Source organism: Mus pahari, chromosome 15 (assembly GCF_900095145.1).
Source record: "Mus pahari chromosome 15, PAHARI_EIJ_v1.1, whole genome shotgun sequence".
Taxonomy (NCBI): domain Eukaryota; kingdom Metazoa; phylum Chordata; class Mammalia; order Rodentia; family Muridae; genus Mus; species Mus pahari.
In genome coordinates this window covers 18,378,871-18,398,380 of record NC_034604.1, presented here as the reverse complement: position 1 = coordinate 18,398,380, position 19,510 = coordinate 18,378,871, and the positions used below count along the sequence as shown (strand labels likewise).

The 19,510-nt window shown below is 39.2% G+C and overlaps 1 protein-coding gene across 5 annotated transcripts in view; it reads left to right on the top strand.

The window, feature by feature from the left end:
- The window catches only part of Nol4 (nucleolar protein 4), a 334,364-nt gene extending 315,411 nt beyond the window's left edge, over positions 1-18,953 (top strand). For 4 of the 5 annotated variants that reach the window (XM_021214471.1, XM_021214469.2, XM_029546961.1 and 1 more), the window contains one exon: positions 16,998-18,717. In XM_021214471.1, coding sequence (XP_021070130.1) covers positions 16,998-17,191 — 194 coding nt within the window. In that variant the 3' untranslated portion in view covers positions 17,192-18,717. Of the gene's footprint in view, positions 1-16,997 lie in introns of all 5 variants that reach the window. The other variant, XM_029546960.1, reaches the window with a different exon arrangement.
- The last annotated feature ends 557 nt before the right edge of the window (positions 18,954-19,510 follow it).

The window sequence follows — 19,510 nt, the reverse complement described above, 5'->3', positions numbered from 1 at the left end:
TTCTGGGGATCTCATGCTGTAAGGCAAGCATTTTACTAACTGAGCCATGTGCTCTACTCTGACAATACCTTATTAATTCCTGAGCCCTTTTTTCTAATACCCTGAAGATTATAATATTGAAGAAACATACCACTTCAAATATTGGACAGAAATATTTTGAAATGTCTGAGTTCTACTTTAAAATATCATTGACTTTTAAGCCCGTGATTCAGGGGGGAAACTGACTATTGTAACCATTCAGGAACCTAGGAGCTGCTCACTTGGCTTTACCTTATACTTTGAATAAATCATTATAGCTTGGCAGTCACATGTAAAAAGTAATGTCAATGGACGGGGAAGGGCCTTCACCTCTTCCTCCACACCAGCTGAATGTTCCTGCTGTGTGAGAACTGTGTGAAATCTCTCGAAAAAAGCTCTGTAGATAATGATTTTATAGAGTGGTGTCTGAAAGTGATTCACAAAAGCTACATGATCCCCCACAGTGACTTAGTAGGCCTTTTACATAATGGGAAGATATTCATGATAACATGTTCTATGAAAAGGGTGACTTACCTGATCAAATTGGTAGTCCGTGTAATTGGGACTCTGTGGTTATTATAACTCAGAGAACTTCCGGTGGAGTCGTCAAAGCGTAGTGGACTTTTTAAAGCAGGGGAGGTAGTTCAGTGTGTAAAAGTCTGCTGGGCAAACGTGAAGATCTGAGTTTGAAGACGCAGCACTCATATCAAACACCAGCGTGCCTGTAGCCCCAGCACTCGGAAAGCAGAGATCGGGGGATCCCTGGAACTAACAGCTGGGCTGCTCAATCAGGAACGGGGAACTGCAGGTTCACTGAGAAACCACACCTCAAAAACATAGACCAAAATGACAAAGATTCAACTTGTGGCATCAGTTATTTACACACTTACACACATATATCAATTTTATTTATTTATCGTGTTTATGGTTATTTGCTCTGCATGTATGTCTGTATACTAAAAGTATATCTGGCGTCCATGGAGACCAGAAGTAGGTCATTTGAAACTGGAGGCACAGTGGTGGTGAGCCACCATGTGGGGACTGACAGTTACACCCTGGTCTTCTGGGAAAGTGTTCTTAACTAATGAGGCATCACTCTAGCCTCCTATTTTTATATTGCTAACTTGTTGTTTTATTTATTTTGTTTCTTCAAGACAATCTTTAGTGACATAGAGGACCCTGCAGGCACTTATGTATGTAAGGTTGGCTTCCGGTGCTTTTCCTTCAACTGATCTCCATATTTTTTTTAAGGCAAGGTCTTTCATGAAACAAGAAGATCACAGATTTGGCAAGAATGGTTGACCAATGAGTTTCAGGCACCCTCCTACCTCTGTATACTCTCCTGGGAGAGTGGCAGCCCTGGTCTTTCTGTCTGTACTGCCCAAAAGCTAGCACACAGTCGTGTCCATAACCCCCCATTCAACTGGCTACATTTAGTAAGCTCATTTCTCTAATATGTTCTTTTGGTTATTTAAAGCATTGCATTTTTCTGCTCTAACCTACTCAGGTTGTTAGATTTTCTTTCTTTCAAATAAAGTTTTATCTAGATCTATGGAATCCAATGTGACAGGCACTTACTATTGGTGGCTATTAAATTGATATGCACTAATTAAAATACATTTTAAATTTTAGATCCACCATAACAGAAGCTATTTCAACTGTCCAGTAGCTAAAACCTGCTATGAAGCCAGTGTAGCGTATGTGTACCACAGAGGACAGTGTAGCTGTCATAGGGTTCCTAGCAAACACCAGAATTAGATTGACACTGAGTGGTTTTATTGTTGTGGAAATCATTTTCCTGCATTGATAACAGCTGACATTCTGCCTTTGATGGTTTGTGTAGCATTCTTTTCTTAATGAATTAAGTTAGTTTGGTCTACAAGACACCATAAAAACTCCATTTTGGAGACTGGGAAGATGACTCAATGGGTAAGATGCCTGCTGGTGCAAGTATGTGAGTTCAGATCCCCAAAACTCCATGGTGTATGTCTGGAACCCCAGTTCTGGTGGGAGAGTATAGATCCCTGACACTCATTGGTCAAGCATTCTTGTCATTCTATGAACATCTTGTTAAGTTAAAGACCTTGTTTCAAAAACTACGGAGAGCAGTTCAGTGGAAAACACCAGAAGTCAACCTTACATACACAAGTCTGCAGAAACATGTACATATGAACCAGCATACATGGACCTGTCCTAACAAACGCATACAACACCATGCACACAGATGAAATAAAGAAAGAAATCTGTCATTCGAGCTCAAGTTACTTGACTTTTAAGTTAATTTCTCTTCCTAACTCCCAAGTGGAGCTAATTCCTTATGTAACAGAGGTGGGTTTTTGTTTTGTTTTGTTTTTTAATTTTTTTATTATTATTATTTTCTTTATTTACATTTCAAATGCTATCCCGAAAGTTCCCTATAACCCCCCCCCCCCCNCCCCTGCTCCCCTACCCACCCNCTCCCACTACTTGGCCCAGGCCTTCCCTTGTGCTGGGTCATATAAAGTTTGCAAGACCAAGGGGCCTCTCTTCCCAGTGATGGCTGATTAGGCCATCTAACAGAGGTGTTTAAAAACCTTTTTTTGTAATCTGGAGTTACTTCAAAACTCGAAAGCTAAATACAAGAGACATCGGGAAAATTCAGCTGTGACCGAATTTGATTTACTGTTTATCTGAAGGATGTCTGACTCAGTATTTGAGACTTAACCAGGCTTCTTCTTCCTTTTTTGTTTTTAAGATTCATTTATTTTATATATGTGAGTGCACTGTCAGTGTCTTCAGACTCACAGAAGAGGGCATCGGATCCCATTACAGATGGTTGTGAGCCACCATGTGGTTGCTGGGACTTGAACTCAGAACCTCTGGAAGAACAGCCAGTGCTCTTCACCACTGAGCTATCTCTCCAGCCCCCTAACCACATTCGTGACACTTCAGTCCATTCCCTTTCCAGCTTTCCCTTGTGGAGCAACATAAGCACTCGGAATTTAGTTGAGTCAGTGAATTATTTAGACACTGCTGTGTTGAGACAGCTAGGTATTTGGAGACATGTTGCTTATCTAAAAATTTTAATGACTGAACATGATGCTAGTAATTTGCTAGAAAAAAAATCAAAGAAATTATGTGATTTATCTGTAGAATCCAAGAAGCGTCTTTCCAATTAGCAATGAGCTTTCACAGCTTTTACTAAATTCCTAGGTCGGAGATCTTGGGACAGATTTTGACAGGGGAGGTGAGGGACCTGGGCTTTTCCCAGCTATCCGGCTTGTATAATTGGGTTTATTGTTCAAAGCTGAGCAGGCTCTTCCCTCAGAGACTGATATTTACTACTGTACAATAAACTATGTTTTATTTGCTCTTAATGTTCCCTTGAGAAATCTGTGCCATGCCCTGTAAGAGAGGGATGAAAGAAGACTCCCCCTATCCCCCAGCACACTGGAGCTGCTTCCTTGAGCCTGATGATGAATTATAGGAGGGCTTTTTTTTGGGTGACATGAGATCATTAAGCTTGGTGTGGGCTGTTTTCCTTGCACAATGCCCTTTGACTGTTGACACATCTTCTTGGGACTTATTTGTACAAACCAGTTTAATTTCACCACTGGCACTTCAGGAGAGGCTCGGGGGGGGGGGGAACAGAGCGGGGAGTTCAGCATGCCCTAGTACTCTAGAAAGTCAGTACTCTGTAGGATGCTTGATCTTTCACATCCTCCACTCCTAGCTTGGATACCGGTAGACATCCCAGTGCAGGCCAGAGGCCACTAACATCCTCTCACTAGGGACCTTTGCCTTGAATCACCCCAAGATGACTGAACACTAGTGCCTTACTTTTCTCTCATGTTAAAATTTTTCCATGCAGATGTTCTTTTTTTCTTATTTCATTCAAGCCACGTGGTAATTTTAAATTGACTCTTGACAGATGCATAGAAGGCTATCCTGAAAGCCCTCTACCCGTCTGGGCGCAGTGACCAGAACTGGTAGAAACACGGACCTGTACTCAGAATGTTCCTCCTCCATAAAGTTTGCTCTCCTACGTGCATGGGGCCACTCACACAAACTCAGAACTGATCAAAAAATTAAGTGTGTGATAAGCTGGAGAGATGCACCAGTGGCAAAGAACACTTGTTGCTTTTGCAGAGGACCCAGGCTCCATCACTAGTACCCACGTGATGGCTCACAACCGTTTGTAATCTTAGTTCCAGCTGATTCAATGCTGCCTTCTGAACTCCATGGTCACCAGGCATGTACATGCATATGTAGGCAAAATATTCATAGGCATAAAGTAAAACAAATGTCTAGCAGTACAGTGCTCTTTATTGTCCTTTATTTGTTCCATACATATATAAGATGAATATAAAGCTTATGGAATCCTGTGCCTATGTTATACTATAGAAAATGATTACAAGGATGGTTATATATTATAAAAACATTGTTCTAAAAATCATGCTCATGAATAAAGATTGTCCAAAGGGTGTGGCAATACATCCTATGTTTGTGTTCAAAGCAGTCATAATATTCCTTTGTAATAGTCTCCTTCTCTCCAATACCATGATCCACCAGGACTTACTCCCATGATTTTTCCATTTCTTATAAAATATTAATTGGCTTTCTAAGCCATTTAATAACAAAGGTGAAAAACTGGGGAACGGGCATTAACCTTAATGGAGATCAATTCACTCTGTCTTCAGTCATATGCTGGGAAGTACTTTGTATAGGTCTGTAAAAACAATTCTGTTTCACTTTCAAGTCTCTTGATGTTTGATGAAGGAATGTGAATATTTGATAAAGCAATCAGGGAGAGAAGGCAAGCATACACATTCCAGTTCCAAAAACCTCTCCTTAAAATTTTATGTGTCATCAATTTTTACAGTTTACTCTTGAGCCATATTGACAAATTGGGTAAAGGGGGCTGCTCAGGGCTGGGAAGATGGCTAAGCGTCAAGTGCGTGTGAAATGCCAGCATTCCTACAACAAAATAGAGAGAGGAAAATCCCAGAAAGTTTATGGGACAGTTAGCCTCACATGCACAGCATCCACAAGACACCCTGTCTCACGCAAGACAGAAGGCAAGGTCCTCAGACCTCCACACAAGCTTCCACCACAAACACACAAAATGAGAAGCTTATTCAGCATAAGTGCCCTACTCTACATGATCCCTGTTTCTTTCATCATAGTTTTTGGTCATTGCAGATAGAAAAGGAATCTTCTTTTTGAGTGTACAGGAAAGCCAAACTCACTGACCTTCATTTCGGTTTGATGATTAACTTAAGGATATTCTCTGTACTAGACTCTCCTGCTCTCTCCTTTCACAAAGTTAATGTCCTACTTTCCCTTTTAAACCTAAATCATTTGAATTTGAAAATAACAGCAACAACAAAAATGGTCCAGAAGTAGCTGCCTGCTTTACTACTTCCAAGGCAACCAGAGTTACTGTGACCGAGGTATGTCTTATGCATCATTTTAGTATTACCTTAAACTTTGATTTATGAACACTTTCCAAGTCTCCCTTGGCAAAAAAGTAAAATATAAAATTATTTCTGAAGGTTTTAAAAATGAATGGGTCACACTAACAATTTCATGTTCCTTTATCCTATACATATATAACATGAAAACTCAGAGGATCCTAAGAATATGATACAATAAATAAAATGACATACATGACTGTTACCTCCTTCTAGTGCATTTCAACGATGATTGAAACCACTTGAATAAAAATGATGTATCCTATGTAACCACTAAGGAAAGGAGTCTACCATGTTGCTCTTAGCCCTGAATCTACCTGGTCATGGTGGACTTCAACTTTAGTTAGCAGAGGTTTCCCACACACGTTATTGATGGTGATGTGAATATTGGTAAAATGGTAAAAGAAAAACAATCGCAATTTTAAAACAGCCATTGAGGGCTGCGGATGTTTGAGTCCTTAAGAGTTCATACTGCTTGAGAGAGGACTGAGAGCTGGCTCTTAGAAACCACATGAGGTGTCTCACAGTTACTGTAACTCCAGTGTCAGGGATCACGCCCTCGATCAGCCCCCAGAAGTGCTTAGACTCACGTGTACATGCTCATACAGAAACACACGCATAGACACAAAATTAAACAAAATCAGGCAGTAATTCTAATACATAATACTACCATTCCTTGAAATTTTAACTAAAATACTTTCCAATACAGCAATACTTTAAATATTACTGTACAATTATAATATAGTTATTAATTACTGATATGACTGCCAATTACTAATAATTTCAATTCTACAGGATTATAGCCTCAATAAGTAACATGTATCTTACCTCGTTCTTTCTCAGTGTATCTATGTTGGTTATAGTTTGTCTAAGTTTTCCAATCACTGTAGAGCTATCAACTCTAATCACTATGGGATAGTGACAATATAGCAGTGGTTCTCATCGTTCCTAATTCTCCAGCCCTTTAATACAGTTCCTCGGGTTGCAGTGATCCCCCAAACATAAAATTATTTCATTGCTACTTCAGACCTGTAATTTTGCTGCTATTATGAATAATAATGTAAATATCTGATAGGTAGGGTATTGAATAAGCTATCCACTGATATACGGAAATTTAAAATTATTCATATTACCATTAAAGATATAGAAGGAATACAATTCTTTCCATATTTTATGTTTATAATAAATTAGATAATGATCTCAACTTTTTAAAAGTGACTAGGACAACCAGCCCTTTAGAGGTGAACTATTTAATAAACTTTTAAATGTAACTGCTAGTATGTTTTTATCATTTGATTTGTCCAGGCATTTCACTACCTACTTATGGTGTGGGAACCACCCAACAAGTTAAAGACCTCACTCAAACAGAGCCAAACAGTTGCAAGGAAAAAACTTATCTTGACTGAGACTGACTGATGTTGTAGAAATATTTAAATTCAAGCCTGGGGCTTCTATTCTACCTTGTTCATTGATTTCCTGGATAAAAATACACTCAGCCTTTATATTTACAGTAAGCCTTAAGCAGCACAGGAGGTGGGTAGCTGCTTTCCCTCCATGCTGTTAGAATCTACTTTCCTATGGGTTAACCCTGAGTTATTATGTACTATTTACTCTGTTTCATCTGGGCTGTTGTTAACTCCAATTGGGCTGCCCTCGGAGCCAAGCTCTCTTGACCCTTAACCCATGGCAGCTTCTCCTTCCTCCTCTCCTACACCTTCTTCTTCCCCTCAGGGTCCTCCTCTGACCCCCAAGCCCATACAACCTAAACCTCATCTACGACTCTTCTGCTCAGTTATTGGCTGTTGATCTTTATTTACCAATCAAAATTATCTTGTGGACAAGGGTCACAGAGTCTACTTGCAAACTCCACGTCTTGGGGGCCCTCACTTAGCTTTACAATAAATATTCAGTAAAAGACAAAACCTCAACCACTGACCTACAGTGCAGGAGCTTTCTGTCCTCAGAACTCAAGACTCTCACAGGGCCTGAGCCTGCATGTCTGCAGCTAAATGGTACATCATCATCTCTGTCACTCAGGCCACCGCTTCGCCTCTGGCTTTGCTGAGGATCAAGACTGCTGACTGCAGGTCTTGAGATTTCCTAGCCTCTACATTGCATGTAACAATCCTTGCTTTATTATGTAAGCATGCACACATGCACACACAGAGATGCACATAGTGTATACGTACACACACATAATGCACGCACACACACAAAACCTCAGTTCTTAGACTACTTAATACAAATAATTTAATTCTATTTTTCCTGCTTGATCAGTATAACAAACAAAGGAAGCAATATTTGTTAATGGTTTACTGGTGAAGCTCAGAAAGTATGAATAATTTGGTCAACCTAACATAGTAGGGAAGTTTATGTAAGAGAACAGAAACCCATGTATTCATTTCCTGACTTTAGTGCTGTCTGCTTATCTTTGTATGTGCATTAAATGCAATTTCAGCGTGAATTTTTGAGGTGAATTCCATACTAGATTCAAATTCACCAGCTGGATTTTGCTACTGAAGTTGTCAGTGCTGTAACATAGGTAGAACTGCCATTTTATCTACATTTTTAATTTAGTATTTATTGATCATTTCATGAAATGTGTTTTGGTAATATTGGCCCCCATGTCCCCACTAACTTCTCCAAGATCTACCCCTACCTCTTCAACCCTGCTATCTTCTTGTTCTTTTTTTTTTTTTCCTAAGAAGTAAAATCACACCTTGTCCAGTTTTTTCTGCCAATATATTCATGCATGAGGAGCCTGATTCATATTTTTAAATTGAATTTTTACTTAAGTTTGAAAATTTTAAGTTAAAGAAATTTAAAATGTCAAATATGAGTATTATGTTTAGATTGTTCCCACCTCTTTCTCTCTGCTTTTTAACTCTTGTGTCCCTACCCACCAGCTCTCATAGGCATGACCCCTCCTTTAATTATTACTACTATGTTCTGACATACACAAACACACACATATATACAACCTGTTAAGTTCATTTAACATTGCTTATATTGCTTATATGCATACTATTAGGCCTGACCCTCTAAGACAGGATAGATTTATCCAGGAGTCTTTTCAATGAGGAATACCAATTCTACCTCTCTCCACCACCACTGGTCACTTATAATTTCTTTTTTCTAACTTAGGGATGGAACCTTGTATAATTGTCCCTATCTATACTAGCACACCAGCTGGTGTTGACATTACTTGATTATGGAGATTTTGTGGGTGCAACTTCCCCCGTCCTATCTAGAGACACAATCTAGCAAATAGCATCCTGATACTTAAGTTTTGGCCTCTTTTTCACAACGGTCTCTGAACGTTAGGTTGTGTTGTCCATGTATCAGTTGGGGTCCTACTTATAGGTTATTACCTTAAAAAGGTGAGTTTAGATTCAAAAGTGAACTAAAGTCCACATAGATCAAGACAATGGGGGAAGGGTTGAAACGTCAGCGAAGAGTGCTTAAACTCTTGCAGAGGATCTGGGTTTCATTCCCATTCATTCTTAAAATCAGCATATTTAAACATATAATTTTATATATGGCATATCATATGAGCACATAGTAGCAAGGCCTCACCATGTAGCCCAATTTGGCCTTAAATGTTGAAACCATTCTCAGATCCCCCAGATTACAGATATTTGCCACCATGTTTAATTCAAAAGCATAGAATTTTTATAAAGGCTAATCCGGGATAGTTTGGTACTTATAATTTCCACTGAAATTCATTATTAAAGCATTCAAATTTTCCTCTTTTGTAGAAAAGATCTAAGATCGTGCTATATGGGGCACCAGAACCAATCAGTAAATACTGTCTGAATCTGATTTTCATGCTTTGTAGGAAAGGAATTTGTTGGAGAGAAATGACATGTCTATACTTCATCTTCCTTTTTCAATAATATATTACACATCTTATGACTGTTATGTGTATCTTGACTACTATGTCTTCTAGAGTATCCAATCTTAAATATGTTTCACACTTCACAGTGTAAAAGCCCTATTCTTTTGTAACCTGGTGTTGATTACTCCATATTTATTAAGTAGAGAATAGAAAATTTAATAATGTAAGGAAGATTAAAGTAATGGAAGCTCAATCAGAAGCAGCTTTGGTTATACTTAAGTAATTGGATTGACAAAGACTTCTTTTAGATTGAGATGGCAGAAGAGGTACAAGTCCTACTATAGTGTACTCTCTGAAAATTTCCTAATCAAGTCAAGTGCATTGAATATGGAATGACACCAAGTCTTACAGGAAACTATAGAAATCAGAGTTGTGGTGCTGGAGTGGTGTCTCAGGGGTGGAGAGTACTCACCATTGTGGCCACAGACCTAGGTTTTGTTTGCAACACTCATATCAAATACCTCATAACCACCTGCAGTTATAGTTCCAAGGTATCCAACATCCTCTGGCCTCCCATGATTCTGTACATAAATGCATATAAGACAGATGTATATATGCATAAGATATTTTAAAAACCACAGTCATACAAATAATTGAAAGAAAAGCTGTATTTGTAGTATATACTGAAAATAAACAGTAATCTGAATTTAAACAAAAGTTTGGGGCATTAATGATTTTGTCTGGAATAATGAAGGGAAGTGGTTAATCAGAAAGTAATAATTATCTGATTCCATGTACCCCAGCATTACCCCTATAAATTAATAAATGAAAACTTAGTAAAATCACAAAGGGGAAATGACAACCATGATCATAGTCAAAGGGGTGGGGGGAATCATAGAACAAGAAATAGAAAAGAAAAACATGTTGGAAATAAATTAAAATTTAACAATTATATGAGAAAACATACCTCCAGCTTTCTAATAATTTATATTCATTCAAATATTGGCCACCTAAATAAATGACAACCACCAAGGAATCTTTCCCATGCTGTTTGCATTGGATTAAGAAGTTATCAATTATCCCTTGATAATTAGTGGATAATAAATTTGTGCAATGGAACTAGGCTAGTATTTTAATGCTTACCTGTAAACAATGAAAAGTTAATAGACTCAATATTTCAGAGTTGTTTTTGTTTTCTTAAGTTTATTACATTGTGTGTGTAGTCTCATGCATATGTGCATAATACTACATAGATATGTAAGTTTGCGGACAGCTTGTTGGTGCTCATTCATTTCTTTCACCTTGTAGGTAGGTGAAAGAACAAAGAGCACAAACTCAGGATGTTTTGAAGCAAGCATCTTTACACACTGTTTTACATTGTAACATCAATAGTAATTTATGTTCATGGGGATTAACAAGAACAGAAAAGTTGTAGCTTAACAGTGACACATTTGTGTGTGTCAAGTTTATAAGGGGTAGGTTGTGCTAGCCAGTTTTAAGTCAACTCAACACAAGCTAGAGTCATTAGACAGGAGCCTTAATTGAGAAAGTGTTTCTATAAGATCAGTCTGCATATAAACCTGTAGGGCTCTCTCTCTCTCTCTCTCTCTCTCTCTCTCTCTCTCTTTATTCAAAATTAGTCATTGATGTGAGAGGGCCCAGTACACTGGTTCTTTAATTGTTTCTCACCAATTAAAGCAGCTTTATTCTTTAAAATTACATCAGAAATAGAATCTGTGTAATGGGGCTGGGCTTATGATTGTATGGAGGTGTAAAGTTGGAGTGTGTGGGTGTGGATTCCAGAAGACAACCTTAGTAATTGCTGTTGCTGTTGCTGTTGCTGTTTCTGCTGCTGCTGCTGCTGCTGCTGCTGCTGCTGCTGCTGTTGCTGTTGCTGTTGCTGTTGCTGTTGCTGTTGCTGTTGCTGTTGCTGTTGCTGTTGCTGTTGCTATTGATGAAATACCCTAACCACCCTAACCAAAGCAACTTGAGAAGGAATGAGAAGCTCATGCTTCCATATCATCAAAGGAATGCAGGACAGGAACTCAAACCAGGGGCAGGAATCTGGAGCCAAAAACTAATGTGGAGACCATTAGGTGTGCTGCTTACTAACTTGGTCTTTATGACTTGCTCAGATCCATGTTCATGACTCTGCTTTCTTATACAACCCAGGAACACCAGTCCAGGAATGGAACCACCCACAATGGACTGGGTCCTCTCCTTACAACTGGATCTTAGGGAGACATGTTTTTTACAATTTAGGTCCTTCCTTTCTAATAACACTAGCTTGTGCCAAGTTGACATAAAACCAGACTACAGGTGTTGTCACCTACTGTGTCTACCTTTCCCTTGAGACAGTGTCTCACTGTGCTGCAGCTCACTACATAGGCTAATCTGGCTGACCAGCCATCCCCAGGGACCTACCAGGAATAAAGGAGAGCTGATGATTGGGCAGATAAAAGGGAAGGTGGAGCAGAAGGTGAGAAGGAGAGAAAGAGAAAATGGAAGAGGGAGGGGACACCGATGAGGAGGAAGAAGGAGAAAAACAGAGCAGAAGCACATGGCCTGGAGAAACTACAAGTTCTAAGGGGTCTCATAGATGTGGAAGATGGTAGTATAGCAGTATATCTGCCCAGTAGATCTAGGTGTACAGCATGTAATCATATTAACTATGTTGTGTTTTCATTGTTGAGCATATTTGAGAGGAGATTTACCTCAACAAATTTACCTCCACCTCCCCAACACTGGGATTTCTGTTGTCCACTCTCATGCAGCATTCTTTGGTATGTGTTAGGGTTTGAAACTCATGTCCTGTTGCTCAAGTAGTAGACAGTTACTGACAGAATCATCTCCCAGCAATCTCACTATATTTATTTTTCTTTATTTCATTTTACACACACACACACACACACACACACACACACACACACACACACACACAGGTGGTTTATCTGCATGCCTGTGTATGCACCACAGGTAGACCTTATACTTGTAGAGACCAGGAGAGATTGGAATCCCCTGTAACGAGTTAAGATGGTTGTGAGCCACTATGTTGGTGCTGGGAATTGAATCTAAGTTCTCAGTAAGAGCAACCTGCTCACCTATGTCACTGTGATTTCTAACAATGCTCACCTATGTCACTATGATTTCTAACAATTAAAAGTAGTTAACATGGTCTTCAAAAATATGGTTCTTGCTGTTAAAGTATTTTTAAAAAATGGTGTCCTAGTACAGCAACATCTGAGGGAATTTAACACTACAAGATTAAGCTACTACAAGATTAAGCAGTTTAAAACAAGAAACAAAAATGGACCATAAACTGGGAGCAAACAGTCAACTGATTGATTAATTTTAGAAATTAAAATGAATAATTATCAATGTGTACTTTCATTTAAATTCTAAAAGTCATAAGTGAACATTTATAACTCAAATATATATCATATCTTAAAAAATGAATCATGGCTCTAATATTGCTATATAAGACTCAACTTTCTAGAAAAATTATAGGTTAACATGACATATCCTTGTTTTGATTCATCTTTTAAGAATTAGCATAAAAGAATGAGTCTATATCACTTTGTCCAACACAATGACACTTAAATGACTGTGACCTCATGAAGGTTTATGTTTGCCTTAGCTTTGTCAACTGAAACCATGTTCTCTTTAAGCATCTTTTTGGTCAATGCGTTTGGTCTTTCTGACTCACAGGCCTGACTCATCTATAACCATGATCCCAGTGGGTTTGTCTTTAAACGTAATTTTCTAGACTTCATTAATTTGTACATCTTCATCGACTTTAAAATCTTACTTTATAATGCATCCTAATTATATGATAGTTGTTTTCTGAGTTGAGCTGAATCAGTCAGACATAGCATTGAATCACTGAGGCAGAAATGAAGGAGAAGTGGTGACGCTGGACAAGGGCCATGTGAGTACTCACTGGATTAGGGCTGAGTGAGTGCTCACTGGATGAGGGCTATGTGAGTGCTCACTGGATGAGGGCTGTGTGAGTGCTCACTGGATAAGGGCCATGTGAGTGCTCACTGGACGAGGGCTGTGTGAATGTTCACTGGATGAGGGCTGTATGAGTGCTCACTGGATGAGGGCCGTGTGAATGCTCACTGGATGAGGGCCGTGTGAATGCTCACTGGATGAGGGCTGTGTAAGTGCTCACTGAATAATTATCTATGACACATATTTTCCTCACTCGCCTGTGTAACATTAAAGATGTTAGTAGCAAGCACTTAGCAAATAATTTTTTTTTTTGGGGAGTGAAGTAATTTTTCATTGGACATTACATTGTTTTGAGGTTTTTTTTTCATTTTTTTATTAGATATCTTCTTCATTTACATTTCAAATGCTATCCCAAAAGTCTCCTATNCCCTCCCCCCACCCTGCTCCCCAACCCACCCACTCCTGCTTCCTGACCCTGACATTCCCCTGTATTGGGGCATATGATCTTCCCAAGACCAAGGGCCTCTCCTGCCATTGATGGCCAACTAGGCCATCATCCTCTGCTACATATGCAACTAGAGACACAGTTCTGGGGGGGGGGGTGACATACTAGTTAGTTCATATTGTTGATCCTCCTATAGGGTTGCAGACCCCTTCAGCTCCTTGGGTACTTTCTCTCGCTTCTCTATTGGGGGCCCTGTGTTCTATCCAATAGATGACTGTGAGCATCTACTTCTGTATTTGCCGGGCACTGGCATAGCCTCACAAGAGATAGCTATATCACGGTCCTGTCAGTAAAATCTTGCTGGCATATGCAATCGTGTCTGGGTTTCATGGTTGTATATAGGATGGATCCCCGGGTGGGGCAGTCCCTGGATGGTCCTTTCTTCCATCTCAGCTCTGAACTTTGTCTCTGTAATTCCTTCCATGGGTATTTTGTTCCATTCTAAGAAGGAACGAAGTATCCACTTTTTGGTCTACCTTATGTTGGAGGGTGGGGTGACTAATGAAGGTGAAGATGTCACATAGTTATCCAGAATTTGCATATGCCAATAAATATTTAACAAAACTGTGTCTTTGCTAGGTTATGATGTTGAGACCTAGTGGTGAGGCCTAGTGGTTTATGCTTGTAATCCTCAGCCTTTGGGAGGTAGAGGCAGGAGGATCAGAACTTTAAAGTCATCCTTTGCTATATAGTAACATCCTTTGCTATATAGTAACATCCTTTGCTATATAGTAAGATCAAGGCTACCCTGGGCTATGTGAGACTATCTTAAAAAAAAAAAAAAGAATAAGTACAGGCTGAGTAAGTGTTAAACTGTAACATTTATGTGAGGTTCCTTCACACCAATCAAGCTTTAGGCAAAACCATCCAAAGCATTCTAACTTCTAATAAACTGGTATAATCAGGCATAGACTAAAACATCTCTATACCATTGAGAGGAGGATCCTTCCAACTTCCTTTTTACTTTAAACTTTTTTTGGGGGGGTATGAGTACTTAACTTCTTGACTGTAAAGTAAAACCAGGTCAGAAGAGTGTCCACCTGCAGCCCGGAACATTTGTTATGCCACTATGCTGACTTGGGTGAGAGAGGAGATGGCTCCGAGGTGGGAGGAGTAGAGGGAGGGGAAACTACATTCAAGGTAGATTGTATGAAAAACAAATCTGTTTCAATGAAAGGAAGAAATCCACTCAGAACTTTGCAGACAGAGCAGACACTGTTATTTGTTTGTTTGAGCTCAGATTCGGTGACTCCTTTCTGCAAATGTGACAACCCACGCCTCTCTCTGCTTGTCATGTCGATAATATGAGTTTGTAAATAGCAGACCAAATGGAAGATAAACCCTGCCTGAAAAAATCAAAGCTTGGAAAGGCCATGACAGAAGTAGAAGTATGTTGCTCTCAGATGTCAGAGTTCTTTGTGCAGATCTTGTGTCTTCTCTAATTAAATTTCAAGTGAGGCTCTTTCTCTCTCAGGAGACCTCTGCCTCCTTCAGGGATGGTGGCAGAGTGGTTGGGTATCGACCTGTCCCCCTCATGCCCTGGGAAGAACTAGTAGGAAATTGTCATCCTTTAGTTTAGCTCACAAAAGGAATGTCCTTGTCTGACTACTTTTACCCATATTTAGGATCTGTTAAAATGCTTTAATGTTGCAGAATCACTGCAGTTAGGGTTCTTGTTGTGATATGCTAAGCAATACCGTATACAATTACTTCTAAATTTAGGAATTCTCTCCAAATTTTGTGAATTTTAATAAATTATTGCTGAATTATAAAAGCAAACATTTAACTATAGAAACTTGATATGAAGTATTTTCTCAGTGCTAATGTCTGAATTCCGGATTTTAAACAGCTTCCTATAATGTTTCATTATAAATGACTGAATGTTGTGCAAAATGAGAACCACCAGACTTGGTTTAAATGTCTAAGGAAATACTAGAGACATCTGACTGAGTTTTATGCAAATACAGATGCAGCTCAGTAACATAAAGCAGGGCTGCCAACATTGAGTTTCTTTGTAGGGTTAGTGCAAGAATGGCTTCTTCACTTCCTCTCAAAGAAGAATTCAGTCTAACCTGTTGTAAAACTAATCCACCTTGATATGATGATTTTAAAAGGTCTCAATCAACTCCTCAAAAGAAAGAAAACAAACAAAAGGGAGCAGGGAGTAAAGCTTAACACAAGTCTTTAAGTTATACCTTGAACTTTGTTTACTCTAAACATTGTACAGAAGGCCCTCAGCTAACAGCATCTACATTTCTTAAGGGGTTGTCATGGTTTCCTTACGTGTTTGCTGTAGTATTATGCTGACAGGGTCTCTTGGAGGAGAAGGGGTTTATTTGAACTCACAGTTTCAAATTACTGTTCATCTTCATTGACAGCTCAAGGCAGAACGATTTGAAGCATTTAGTCAGATCCTCAGTCAAGTAGCAGAGATGCAGGAACCACTGTGTGCATGCTTACACTCATCTGTCTCCATTCTTGCACAGTCCAGAGCCCTGCCCATGAAGTGGTCCTCCTCCCCCAGCAATCAAGATAGAGCTCTACATATTTACCCCAACAAGGGCCAGCCTGCTCTAGACAGTCCCTCATTGAGACTCCCTTCCTAGATATCTCTTGATTGTGCCAAGTGGACAAAGTATCTACACAAGACCTGCATAACAGCAAGCCAGTCAAATGTCAACATGGAGAGAAGTGCTCACCCAGCCCCACCCATGGCTAAGAAACTCCTGGTACCACTGCATCTCCCTAGGTCCAAGCTTCCGTCAATGGCTTTATGCCCATGCCCATGTCCGCAACACTAATCGCAATCAGTGGGCCTTTAAAAAAAAAAAAAAGAAAAGAAAGTTGGGAGGGAGACATTGTTAATGAATGCAACAAATAGAAATATTTGCAATTCATCATCTTAATACTGGCACATTGAGGCTTCTGCATCATGAGGGAGACAGACTGAAAGTTGAACTCTGCTAAGAGATGGTGTTCAAAGGGTTCGAGTTTTCCCTATAACACGGAGGGATGGCTGGAGGCTGTCCAAAATACCTGAAAAAAAAAAATCAAGTCATATCACACTACTCGTTAGTCTTTCAGAGAGCAGATGCATTCAATTATAGAGGCCACGAGTTTCTCATGAAAGCATTCATGAATAAATGCAATCTTAATTTGACGGGCACTCACATGTGAGACCTTAGAACAAATATGATTCCTGTCTTATTTTGCGATTCTTTTTGTTTAGGACCCACAGATCTGAGCATGAAGAGGCAGCTGGCGACTGGCTCGGGATCCTCCAGCAGTTCAACCTCCAGACCTCAGCTCAGTCCGACAGAAATCAATGCCGTGAGACAGCTTGTCGCCGGTTATCGAGAATCGGCTGCATTTTTATTGCGTTCTGCAGATGAACTGGAAAATCTCATTTTACAACAGAACTGAGGCAAACGATGTCTGTACTCACTGGGTTCTAAATTTGCAGTTTCCACTAATGACACTTGATTTTCCAGCAGAGATACTCCTGGGCTTGCTGCACAATCTTTTAAGAAAAGCATTTCCATCATGCTGGGTTGTCCTTGATCCATACCCTGGTGTGTTAAGGAACTTCAAAGGAACTCTGACCTTGAAGTACTGGAGATGCTCAAATGTGCCCAGCCTGTTGCTTTATGTTTTAGTGTGTCAGCATAAATATCATAAGCAATGTTTTAAAAGCCTGGATATTCTTAATTCAAGGATAAAAATGAAGAAGCTTGTGGTATATATAGGAAAAAAGCTCAAGATCCAACTGAAATATTAGTGGAATTTTCTACTGACTCGTTGGACTGAAAGATGAAATATCTGGGGAAAAAAAAAGCCAAATTTCTTGTTGCTACAGGATATGACAACAATGAAAAGGATCTTGTATTTTAAAAGAAAAATGTAATTTTTATAAAAAGAAAACTTGTTTTTCATTCAGAATGGTCATTTTTACTTTGGTAACTTTTTCATAGGTCCTAAGAGAAAACTGTTTTTTGAGAAACTATTGTTAAGTACCCTTCCCGCATCCCTTTTGCCTTCTCCTCTTTCCAAATTCTTTCTACAAATGAAAATAACAACACTCAATGCTGGAAAACCCTTTGCCTACTTTCTGTAAGTCAACCCATCAGGAACTACTTCCAAGAGATGCCTCCATTTCCAGTCTCAAAACACCCACGCCACACGGCAGCTTACCACAGAAGTTTTCATCCCAGAATTTTCTAAAAGTTATAAAAAAGACCATGTTGAAAACAAAACACAACCCAGCCCCTCCGCGCCTGCTTTCCTCAGAGCTGCTCGCCCCTGGTTGCACTACCAAGCAACCCTCCAGAGCAGTGACTGGGTGTAGATGACTGAATGTTACTGAGGTTGCAAGTGACAATCTTAAACTTTGCACTCTTGTATGTATTTCTCATTTCTTTTGGAAATAGTTTCCAGGACAGGCTGTTATGTCTCCTGCTATGATTTGTATCATTTAAACTTCTGTTCTTGTTTTAAATTGAGAGCTTTCAGCCGATAGAGCTGAATCTTAACAACGAAGAACTCTCCCTCCTGTCTCCCAGGCTCTGCCATTTTCTCTATTTCTAGTGTTAGACACACCTTGAGTGGTATTTTCTGTGCACTGAAGCAAGCCTATTTTTAAAATATTTAAGGAGAAGTACCTTAGTTCATGCTTGTACTATTTTCCTTTCTGTTGTTTAGCTTCGGTTGAATTACAAGTTCTTTGTGCATTCTTGAATTTGCCTTATTTTATGTAAAATCTATCTCATTCGGGTTTTGACAATGAGTTGAAGGCATTAGTGGTATTCCTTACCTTCTTGTTACATCTAGTTTTTCAAGTACTGAACTGTGATTGTGACCAGGTAATGTGCACTTTTTCTTGTAACTGTGGACATTGCTATGCTTTTTTCTTCTAGTGTTTCTAGAACTATTGTTCCTTACAGTTACGTAAACAAAAAACGAAAAATAACAAAAACAAAAACAAAAAAAAAATTTTTGTGATACTGTTGGTGACTATAATGTGAAAATCTTATTGAAATATGAGTATTTTGGAAATACATAGATGCACAAACATCTTTTAAAGGTGTGAATTTAGAGTTTGCTTATTTAAGGAAAATCTAAAAATTTGAGGGCTGGTATAATTTTTTCTCTGTTTTGTTTGGTTTAATAAACAGATTTATGTGTTAAAGAAATGATTCTGAAAACTTCTAAACTTTGTTTTGTTTGTTTGTGGTACTAGGGGGTCAAACCTTAGTGGAGGCCTGGCAGTGCATGTCATCCATCAGTCAAGTACTCTAACCGAGGGATGCAACTCTAGCTGCTTATAAATTTTAGCAATTAATTTCAATCAGTTTCTGTTTAAAATATGAAGTGCAGTCTTGTGCCTGCGTTTGAAAAAAAAAAATCTTCCAGTTTCTCCCTAAATATCCCATTTTGGCAGTCTGAGAGTGCATTCTGAAAAGTGAAGAGGATGAGCAAGGCCAGGATACTACCAAGGCTATTCACATCTACTCAAAAGATAGAGTTTCTTTTTAGCTTTATTGTTCATTTTTTCAAGTATGACTTGGCTAAGTTTGGCTTGGCTTTCGTAAGCCTTCCCAACTGCTCCGTGTCTCCAGGGCTTAGGTAAGTGGCTCAGTGTGTAAAGTGTTTGTTCTGCAAGTATGGAGGCGTGAGTCAGATCCCTAACACCATACACAAACCCAGGTATGACCACAAATGCCAATAATCCTATTGCTGCATGCG